This window comes from Nyctereutes procyonoides, unplaced genomic scaffold, assembly GCF_905146905.1.
Source record: "Nyctereutes procyonoides isolate TBG_1078 unplaced genomic scaffold, NYPRO_anot_genome, whole genome shotgun sequence".
Taxonomy (NCBI): Eukaryota; Metazoa; Chordata; class Mammalia; order Carnivora; family Canidae; genus Nyctereutes; species Nyctereutes procyonoides.
The window spans coordinates 35078901-35090396 of record NW_026575146.1 but is presented as its reverse complement, the minus strand read 5'-3'; the positions used below and the strand labels follow the sequence as shown (position 1 = coordinate 35090396).

The 11496-nt window shown below is 46.0% G+C and overlaps 1 protein-coding gene across 1 annotated transcript in view; it reads right to left on the bottom strand.

Annotated features, from left to right (window-relative positions):
• Nucleotides 1-230: 230 nt before the first annotated feature.
• The window catches only part of TMEM200A (transmembrane protein 200A), a 58172-nt gene continuing 46906 nt past the window's right edge, over nucleotides 231-11496 (bottom strand). Inside the window, exon 2 of the mRNA XM_055309538.1 lies at nucleotides 231-3444. Coding sequence (XP_055165513.1) covers nucleotides 1953-3428 — 1476 coding nt within the window. The 5' untranslated portion in view covers nucleotides 3429-3444 and the 3' untranslated portion in view covers nucleotides 231-1952. The remainder of the gene's footprint in view (nucleotides 3445-11496) is intronic.

The following is an 11496-nucleotide window of genomic DNA, read 5'->3' as shown; positions in this document are numbered from 1 at the left end:
CAGGGAACAGATGTGCCCTTCCTCTGTGTTTTTGTTCTATTCAATCCCTCAACAGGTGAGATGATGTCGACCTGCACTGGTGATCAGTTGATAGATTCACATACGAATCTCTTCTGTAAAGACCGTCATAAACACCTAGAAATCTGGACGTCCCTTAGTCCAGTCAAGTTGACACATAAAATTAATCACCACACAAAGAGAACAAATATGAAAATAGCCTATTTTCAATAAGTGGAGAGACCCAGCTCTTTAATAGAAGCAAAATAAGAAAGCCACAAAACCCAATACACATCCTACAGGATCAAGTGCCTCCAGGAGACTACATCTTGAAAGTTTGAACAACAGTACTTTAAACAGAATTGTACATTTCATTTAAAAATAATAGCAAATGTAGGCAGAACACAAATTTCTATTAAGAACAGAAGTTTATTCAATGCTTTATAGCAAAATCTTGAACTCACTCTATAACGATACACAAGCTTGGTGTTCTAACAAGTAACACTGACTCAATTCAGGGAAGCTCGGATGCCAACACAAGGTGGGATTGTGGGGAGCTACGGACAGAGATGTATTTTCCTTCTCCCTTTCCACAAGAGCTGCAATGATACTGATGCTGATGCCACTCAGAAACATTTAGGCATTGGGAAGAATCTGTAAAATTTCCTGAGTATTCCATTAAACAGTTCTTACAATTAAATGTTACCTTAATGGAAAACATGAACATTTTCTGATGGAAACATTCATTTTCGTGTTTATTATCTTCGGTGACTGACAGCCACAATTCCAAAAATGTATTACACCCTAAGAAAGTCTTTGGGGTCTTCATAAGGCTTTCCAGCACAAGGTAAATTTCAAGGCCATTTGTCAAGGATTAAATTTTCTTGAATCACCAAGCTAGTGATACACAAAGATAAAATGAAATGTCAAGGTTAGCTGATTATTTCCCAAAGAACAGGATCTAAAAAATGTTGAGGGGAAAGAAGGATGTGGGAATGCTGGATGACAAAAGAGATGGCGAGGAGGGAGTAACTGAGCCTAGTTACTGTTAACTAACCCATAGTGTATTTTTGTGACTAGTCAACATTTTCTTCATGTATATAATTATTTCAAGATAGCATTCCTACAAACTAAATTGGCTCATTCCTTTTCTGAGTTAGTTGCAAAGAGATTCTAATTCTGAATATCTAAAGTTATAGCTAATAGCATTTTGATATTTATCCCTAAGAATACCTGGCATTCTCAGCCATGGTTCTCGAATACATGGTTTTTTTTTTTTTATATATAAAATATCCCTAAAATAGAACTAACATTGAAAAAAGATATACCTACCCAGAGCTCAGGGAACTAGTCACAACCAACTTAATTCCTATCAATTAGCTCACATAGAGCTAAACCAATTTCACCAATTCACATTATTTCGCTCACACAGAAACTAGATCTTTTTCCTTTTGAATAATTTATCTGATTTTGTAAAAAAAAAATTAAAAAAGCAATCATTTAGAAAATCATGCCTATGGTTTGTACTCATGTTCATCTATAAGTTTATTTTGAGTCTTGGGCCTAAATTTGGTACTGTGGGTCCACACATTGGTACCCTGCCCTTTCTGAACTGGACACTTCATTCTATGCAGATGACCATCAACGCGAGAACTTGAAAGTAAAGAAAAGGGAGCTGTAGTTCAGATGGGAGTCTGGTGTGTTCATATCAATAAAAGAGATAATGCTTCCAAAGGAAGGGAAAACACTAAACCATGTGCAATCGTAGAAAGAACTGCAACCATGAGCAACCCAAACATAAGCAGCCATCTCCCACACAGAATTAAACAGCCAGGTCAAACCCACTACAAACCATTTGATTAATAAAAAGGCTTATAACCTATACTTTTACAAGGAAACACTGGTGAAAATAGTTTTAAAATATATAGCCTTGTAAAATGATATATTTTTGAACATTAAAACCTGGTTTCAGAAGTTCCCCGCTTCAGGTTGTTACTCAAAAACTCGTCATGTTCAAAACTCAAATTATTATGCGATCTGGAAATCATGAGGAGCTTCTCCTTGTTGGTAAAGTCTTTTTTGATCGCAGCCTGGGGCACAAGCAGCCTCTCCATGGGGTCCTCTTTATTCTCTAGTTTCATGTAGCCTTTGCTGTTGCTTCGGTCCAACCGAGGCCAACTTGGGTGTTTCCGTTGCTCCGCCTGAACAGTTAGGGTAGAAGGACCCCGGTCTAAGTCTAAGGATTTTGAGTGTGACGAGAGCAAATGTAAAGATGTGTTGGACCCGAACTGTCTTCTCGCGGCCCCAGGAGATAAGAACTGTCCGGCCCCGGGTCCGAGGGCCACAGAGGACTTGTACTGGCTCGACAGCGACTCGCCAACAGAATGATTCCTCGAGAAGGCCGTGCCGACCGGCTGGAAGGGCTCCCCGGCGTCGGGCGGAGGGAGCACCAGGGAGTCCATGGACAAGTTTCTCGCCCTGCTCTTGAGGTTGTCCGCAGCCTCAGTGATGTGGTCTATACTGGGCTCGTCAATGACACAGTTGTTAAGCTTGATCACAGGCAAGGTAAAAGCGCTGATGGATGACGACACAATTGATTTGGTTCCACACTTCTTGGGGCCACCGGTCTTGTCCTCTGTCGTCTTGGATGCAGGCGGGTAGAGGCCAAAGACGGAGACAGAGCTGTCAGAAAGCAAAGGTGGCATGAGATGCCCCAAACTCTTATTTTCATTCAGCGCAAGCTCATCCTCCTCAACGGAGCTGTCCATCCGAAAACCGCTCCTAAAGCCGGATAAAGACGCGATGGTGTTTGCTGCCAGTCTCGAGGCACAGGAGCTCCCATTCTGTTTAACCTCCGAGTCTCCCATCACACCCGTGTAAAGGCCATTCATATGCTTCTGCTCCTTGACCCTCAGCGTGTGGATGTCGATGACCGTGGAATAGATGTCCCTCATGTGTATGATTTTTGTTTCTTTGTCACGGTTCTCGTGAAGAATGGCATTGGCACAGATGAAAATGAAAATGCCAATACCCATGGTGAAAGGGCCGAGCATTTTCATCTTATCAGAATGTAAATGCTGCTCAAAGAAGTGGACCACCACGCCACCCTGGTTCCGAATGACCTGGGTCTCGTTGGTTGACAGTGTTGTCTCGGCATCGATGAAATGTTCTTTTTGGGGCCAGTATCCAAGGACTGCCATTGCGATTCCTACAATGGAGATGAGCACTCCTAAAATGAGGAAAAACCCAGATGGGGAATAAAGCCGGATTTTGCCCCGCACCACTACGACGTCGGCCTGAGGCCGACGCCGGGCCGGTTTCTTGTCTTGGGCAGCAGGCGCCGGGCTGAGGCTGACGTGGTGCTGCGATCTCGCCGAATCTTGCCTTTTCAAGGCGGCCAGGCCCGTTATCACTCCCCCAGTTGCTATCATAGCTCAGCCTTCTGTTCTGAAAAGAAAGAGAAAGGATGATCATCTTAGCTGTTCTGGGACATGCTCACCAGTTCAGCAATTGTTTATATGTTTTTATTGTTTGCTGTTTCATTTAATGAAAAGGGGCAGTGGAGTATCTCTTTACCTGATGTAGTTTGGGTAGAAGTTTTGTCTATTGAATAACGTAAAATTCTGGAGATTTCCTTTATTGGCTGAATTAATGTCTGGGTTGTTAATGAAACATGAGCTCAAGGTATAGTTTATTCAAATAATCTCATCATTTATATAAAACAGTCCCTGATCACAAGGCACCCCCTCCACACACACACACACATGCATGCCATCTTTCATTATCTGTGTTATCTCAAAGAAATGGGAAAATCCAGAACACTTAATAGACCCCAAACCATCAAACCCTAGACTTACAAAGAGAACACATTCCAACAAATCACAGTTTAACATCCACTCTTGTGGAAGTCACCAGTGAGCTCTCGCCTATCACACTTCGTTTCTCCTGATCTGTTCTCAGCCTCCTTATTTCTCTGTGTCCATGAACACTCGGACCCCTGCTTCTTTGAAACTTGCTCTTTTCCACTCTCCTATGATCCTAAGTCGGGCTCTTCCCTGCCCTCACTGACTACTTCCATTGTGGCTCATCTTCCTTCCCCTACAACTAGACCGCCTGCCCCCACGAGGCCGACCTTTGGCCATCTTCATACCCGCTCCTACACCTGCCGCCATCACGTCTATGCTAATGCATCCCAAGCCCGTACTGCAGGACGTAGCCGGGGTTCCCAGGGTAGCGCGTGTACGTCCACGCACTGCTCGCACAGCTGAGCTCACCCTCCCTCCGTATGGCTTGACTTGTCTCACTTCCTTCATGGTGTCGCTTCTTCGGGTTGATGCTTCATAATTATCTTTAACTCCTTCCTTTCTCCTTTCTCTCATCTGCTGATCAGGTTCTAAATCTGAGAAATGTTCACTCCCTGACGTCTCTCCTTTCTACCGCCCACTCCAATCCTACCCCGCCCAGCCCAGGCCGCTCTCAGTACCTGTCACTAGACCATTGTAATAACCTCCCAGCCGGCCTTCCAAACTCCAATTCTTTTTCTCTTCCACAGTCAAGCTTATAAGCTGAGGACAGATTAATTATGTGATTCATTATCCTCAAACACAACTCTGAAATTGTTTAAAGAGTGGAATAATGGATAAAACATTCCCCATTACCTACCAGCATTAAATGCAGGATTTCAGACCCAGGGGATTTAGCTTTATCTCTAACTGTTCTCTTTCATTTATTTACATAAAACTAAAACCTAACAAAGTGCCCTGTACTTCATACTGTACTATTTTTGAGACTTTGTTAATAAGGTTTCGTTCGTCTAGATGCCCCTTCCTCACCCTACATGCCCCATTTCACATATTAGCACAGGCTGGTCATCGAAGCTCGTATCCCACTTCCCTTAAAAGCCTTCTTTGACTCACTCAACAAATCCCACCCGAGCCCTCATTTCTCAGTGCATTTTAGCAAGTTTTCCATGGCACTGGCTGTATTACAACGTCTCAGTTCTTTCAATTCTTGTGGTCAAACATCAAGTTCAATTCATAGTTTCATCACCAAAAACATTCAATATAATAGCTTGCGTGGAGCTACTATTCAAGAAACACATGCTAAAACATTCAAAATGAGAGTAATTCTTTTCCTGGGATTTGTTGGATGACCATCATGTCACACCACACTGACTTCCCCAGTCAAAAATATGAACAAACGAAATTAATACCAAAACAGAAAGCAACATGTTGTGAGTTGGTAAAATATTTGTCATTATTTGTAAGAATAGTTCTCCAGCTGCCAGCGCTGGCTGGGAGGAAACGGAGGATATTTTAGGACTCACGGGGTCTCTGGCAAATATTTGAGAGGGTTTCAGATCTCAGCTTGTGAAATCAAGCTCTCCTTTTGAATTGCTATTTATGATTTCTGAGTTCTGTTTAAATAAGCGGGGTCGTGGAAGGCATCCACACGTTGAGCTAGCTGAACAAGCCGCTGAGTAAATCCAGCCTTGGCCGCAACTATAACTAGGAGGAAAAGAGTTTAATGTCGAAAGGACCAGCTATCCCGTAACACACAGCACGAGCCTAGGAAAGTCAGCTAGGCCTCCTACTGCGGTTCAGAACCTCTCCCGGACCTTGGCTACCTCGGAGCTTAGTCAACCTAGGTTGTCTCGATCCCCAAACAGTTCTGAATGTTTGAATAAAATAATTTGATCAGATAGAAGCCATCTAACTCCGTTATTTCCATGTGGCGGGACGAGGATTTAGTTTGCCATCCTTCTAAACAGAATGAAGACAAAGGCATGGACTTTTCCATCGGGGGTTGAAAGCCTCCATGGTGGATCACATTCCACAGAGCCCACGCCCACCTCCAGTGGTTAAGACATTCCTGCTATCTCGCCCTCTCCATTCCCGAGGCCCACGGAGGAGAGGCGGCTGGAAGAGAAAACCACATTTGAGAAAGACGGATGAGGATCGGAAGGCAGGATAGAGTGACGGGGAGTGGGCCTTGAGAGCAAGCACGCAGGGCTAGTCGACGTGTGAAAATGCAACTGGAAGGAGGAGAGTCCGGGCCGAGGTCAGAAATAAATAACGGGGGCGGGGGGGGGAGATGAAAGGACCCCCTGGCTTCTTCAACCTGCTCTGGCCAGACCCGGGGGGGCACACGGCTCCGGGCGGGTGCCCGTGTCTTCCTTTGTGAGCCGCCGTGGTGACTGGGCCCAGACTGACCCCGACAGGAAGGCAAAGGTGCTTAAACGCAGTCACTGCTTCAAAGAACTTGAACCTCCACTGTAAAGAGCTAGTCTATCTCCATAAAACAGAATTAACACCCCTAGAACCAAAGGTTTATCGCGGAGGACCTTTGCAGCAGCTTCCGGCAGGTGGAAGCTTTCTGACTCTCATCACAGTGAGAAGCCGAATGAATAGTATTTGGGACAAGGAAGGTCAAGGGAAAGTGAGGCTGGAGAAGAGAGCCCTGGTCTGCACCAAGCACCCCCGAGGACCCGGCTCAGCATGGAGGGAGGGAGCCAGGCCACGCGCGAGGAGAAAGGGAAGGCCCGGGTCTTGGAAGGTAGCAAGGGTCCCTCCCAGGTGCTTGACTATCCCATTCACACGTGACGGGGCTGGAGGAAGACACAAATACCGTTGTCATAGCTTAGGAGGATCGACCTCAACTCGTAGGCCGACGCCGTAATGAGGGACCGACACTGTGACCCCTATGAAGGTGCTGGTGGAACTGCAAGCCCGGGGAGGGGGGCGGTCTGGGCCTGGGCCCCTGCACCCTCGCCCCGCAACATCAGCCTGGTCTACGGTGTTTGGTCCATGTGAAAGCAGCCTAAATCTATTTTTTTTAATATATGCTAAAAAGCCACATCCTCTCCATCCTACACTTTTATCACTGTATGTGTGCTCCCTACCATCCCCCGGCAGGGATAGGACTTATTTCCTTAACCATCCAAGTGAACAATTTTGCTACTACGCTGAATTTCGTTCTGCTAACTTGGGCACAGAGTCTGTGCTTCCCAATCTCTCTGGATCCACAGCTTTCCCTAAACCTTTGGAATTGGAGGCCGTGCTGGGATACTCCAGTAGGGGCCTCCTCCTAAGGGGGGGTGTTAGTTTGTGTAGATATTCACTCATGTAACAGTAAACACTGACACCTGGGCTTGCATGTCTAGTGGAAGACTCAACATCGGTTTTCTGGCCAGAAGAATATAATGATCAGCAACTGTCTTTTTGAGGAGGCCTTTCGACAAGTTATACCTCAACCCAGCTAGAGGGTCAGCCACAGTCTCCTTCCATGTTCTCCAGAGAGGAATCATGATGTTGTCAAGACATGCATGAAAATAAGCATCTGTTGACAGCCAAAAATTTTTTTTAAAAATTAGTTTGGGTTAACTGTTGGCTGCATATCAGTCAGCCTATCTGCCATTCCCAGTGCTCATGAATCAGCCACGCGCTGCTAGCTGCCCCTGCCCCAATTAGCAGCTTGTGACCCACACTCGCCCTTCTTCCCCCCCATCAAGCAGATTCGTGCTGGGCTGTGTCTGTCCTGCGCCTTCTTACCTGCTCATGAGGCACATCAGCATCATCAACAGGGACTCAGGCCCTGTAGCTACCTTTCCACCACAGGTGCAGCCTCTTGCGCTCGCTCGCATGCCCCATTCTTGTCCGCTTGCCTATCTGGGGCACCTCTGCCCTCTGGGCCATGCTCACCTGACACCTCGGGCTCGGCTGTAAGCGCTTGCTCCGGCCTGAGCAGATCTCTGCCTTGCATATCGTGTCAGTACCACACCACTGGCCTTACCATCAGGCCTCACCTCCCTACTCTTGCTCAGCCAATCGTTTTTGAAGTTGCTGCTGTGGCCCGTCACTCCCATCACGAGCTTACGCACCCTGTGGACCTGGCTCTCCATGGCGTTCACCCGCACGTGGGGCTCCCGTCCTCACGGACACCCATTCCTGTATCCTGTATCCTCACGACCACGTGACCTCCTGCCCTGACCACGCCGTGAGCCTCCCGCTCAGCAGATGCGGTTCCAGATGCATTCGCACACTCCCCTCGGACATGGTTAAGTACGTGCACTTGCAGAGTCGAGAGATGTTAGAAGTCTTTGAATCAGACATTCCTTTTAAGCAACTGAGGACCAGGAATGTTGTCCCAGATCCAACAATGGAGAAGCAGAAAAAATAGGACTGGATTTCAAGTTTTCAGACTCGCAGGCCAGCATTCATTCTTGGTTACATATTCCTCTTCCTGTTGTTTTTCCTGCTACCCCTGGGCCTTGCACGGCGCCGGGAACATGACAGATGCCCAACAAGTTGATCTGTTGACTATGACTTGATGTGAGGGATGCCAGGGCATGACTGGCACACGCTGGAGGCCAGGGGCACGGTTCACAGCTCGTCCTGACTTCCAGGAGCATGGAGTCTGGTCGAGAGCAGGAAAGCACTTAAAACGAAATCACCTACTTGCTGTGATGATGGACTTGAGGATGCTCTTCCCCACTATCTGGATTAACCCGGAGGCTTCCAAGAGGCAGTGGCAGCAGGGCAGTGGAGTCACAGCCGTAGGATTTTGCCAAGAAGCAGATTCTAACTCACTGCTGTTCCTCACTCTTTCACAAAGGCCCTCGCACCAGGATTTCTCTCTATCTGCTCAACCGCAGTATGCTTATTATCCTAAATATATTTGATATTGTCTTACTTCTCTGTTTGAATTTTTATTCTTATCTCAAGGCTTAAAAATGCACCAGAATGTGAGGCTATCTGCCAAAAGGAAGTGAAAGTTAATCTGTGCCTTCAGGACCAAACAAAAACATTATATAAAAACCCCATGTGGTATCCACAAATGTGACAGATAGAAATATTTTCTGTTCAAGCTAGAACAGTTTTAGGACTTTCTTCCCATGAGAGACATTTTACATTTTCAGACTGGGATTTTTAATCTACATCTTTACCAGAGTTGGAAGAGAAAATGCCTATGGGTGACTAATAAGTTCAATCATATTAAAGTTTAAAAAATAGGAATAGGGTAGAAATCATTGCTTAGCACGTAGCATAATGGATTTGCACACTGTCTCTGGAATCACAGAAACCTGATAGCCAGGCAGCCTTGGACAATTTTTTTTTTAAATTTATATATTTATTTATTATTATTTTTTAAAGATTTATTTATTCATTCATGATAGACATAGAGAGAGAGAGAGAGAGAGAGAGAGAGAGAGAGAGAGAGGCAGAGACACAGGCAGAGGGAGAAGCAGGCTCCATGCAGGGAGCCTGACGTGGGACTCGATCCTGGGACCTGGGGTCACGCCCTGGACCTAAGGCAGGTGCCAAACCACTGAGCCACCCAGGGATCCCCAAGATTCATGTATTTTGTTAAAGAAAGACAAAGCACTGGTGCACGAGCAGGGGGAGGGACAGAGAAAGGGGGAGCATCTCCAGCAGACTCCCGCTGAGCGCAGAGCCCGACACAGGGCTGCATCTCACGGCACTGCAATCACGACCTGAGCCGACATCAGGAGTCAGCCACCCAACCTACTGAACCACCTAGGGGCCCCTTGGACAAGGTGTTTTAAATTCCTATCTCAGTTCCTCCATCAGTCAAATGGCAAAAACCTTCCTTAATACTCAGTATGTAGAGCACTGGCCCTGTTAAGGATAAAATGAAGAAATATCTATGAAAAGTTCACTGTAGTGTTGACTATAGTAAATCCTCAAAAAACAGCAGCTATTTTTATTAGCTCTTCATTGCTCAGTGCCATCCACTCTTTCTTTGCTCTGCTAGGCAAACCAACACACACTCTAATATGCGAAGCGAAATAATTAACAATGGCTCACTGTATGTGGAAAGGGAATTATGACTGCAGGTTTGCACGGGGTTTAGAGTCAAAAGCTATCTGAATGGAAACTGTATTTTAGTGGCAGGAGCGTTAATAATTTGGTAGTTACTAGGAAGAACTGTGTTTATATAAGAGAGAGGCAAGTGGGGGATTATAGAAAGAATATAAAGCATGCCCTCCTCCTAGTTCTAGTTCTTCAGATTCAGAGACCTGTCGTACAACCAAAAAAATACAAGCAATTACAAGAATTAAGTTCATCTGATGTTTTGACCTATCTTAATGATGCAGGTGAACCAAAGGCAGCGGGATCTGATCAATTCTGCAAGCACCATTCTGCTTCCATTGGGACCCTCGGGCATAACACAGACTGAAAAGGAAGAGGAATATGGGGCTTGGGGATATGGGGACTAGAGGATTTGCCATAAGGGTGATATAAAGTGAACACTGCAAAATGTTAATTTTGTGACAAGAGGTTTAAACTGCAATTTTATGTACACGTGATGACCTGTGCTGGTCTGCCTTGGAGAAGGGCATCCTAATATTCAGCATAATTCTACATCTGCATGAGGGCTGGAACTACAGGGAAATAGAGAATTCTTTATAATTAGCAGAATGATACTCAAGTCATTAGATAGAAAACACCACGTTACGGTCAAGGACATCCTACGCATGTGGAAAATGCTAGGAACAGAGGATGCGCTGGGAAATCCTACGTGTTCTTTGTTACTGACGCCTTCAAAACCCGCCAGCCTGACAAACTGTACAATTAGGGCCCAAACCAATTACAGACTGTGTAACAATGACAAGGAACAACTGCTCTCCCAGGACTAAGAGCCACGAAGCTCGCAGAACGCAAAAGTCTTCAGGAGGCCAAATAACAGATCCGTAATGAGCTGTTGGAAAAAAACCCTGCTGAGACCCAGTGGGAGACATTTTCCACAGGAACAGAAGAAATTAGAAGCCTATTTCCCCCAAAGTAGAAATAATGCTTCCTGCCTTGTACCCTCATTCTTCAAGTCAGGACAAGCTCTCACAACGTAGCCACCCTTCCTGCTCACTGCGTTTCCAGGCAGAAAGCCGACTTGAAATCGATGCACAGAAGCTACTGTTAAAGAAGTCACAGGTTTACGAAAATGCAGATTAGCAGAGATGAAGAGCTGAAACACTGAAAACCACGGGCTGGACTTGGTATACAGACCTCTCCCTGCAGAGAAACACCGGCGGTCACGTCACTTAAGGGTACAGTGACAAGGCTTCTGGAGACAACACTGGTAAGTGAGGCTCCAGTAATTACACCCTTTCCACTGACTTAAAAACCCCAAGAAGCCCCAAACACGCTGGTGACCGTCCTATAGGACAACGGGGAAGGCCGAAACCCGGTAGCAAGTCTCAGTTCTCCTTGGCCCCACTTTCTAGCAAACGTCCTATGTCAGCCCGCCAGGTGTGCGTGCAGCGCCGCTGGGCCAGTACTGTGACGGGGCCCGAACATCCACTTTCTTCTCTGCTGCAAATTAGGGACCATTTCCCACCAGAGCAAAAGCACCATCTAAATTAGCAAACAGCTGTGCCATCTTTTAATCCACAGTAACACACCGTCCATCGAATTTCTCATAAAGTCTTCCAAACCATGGTAGCTCGAGGCTGCCATGAAGCATTTGTAAAAGCCCAGA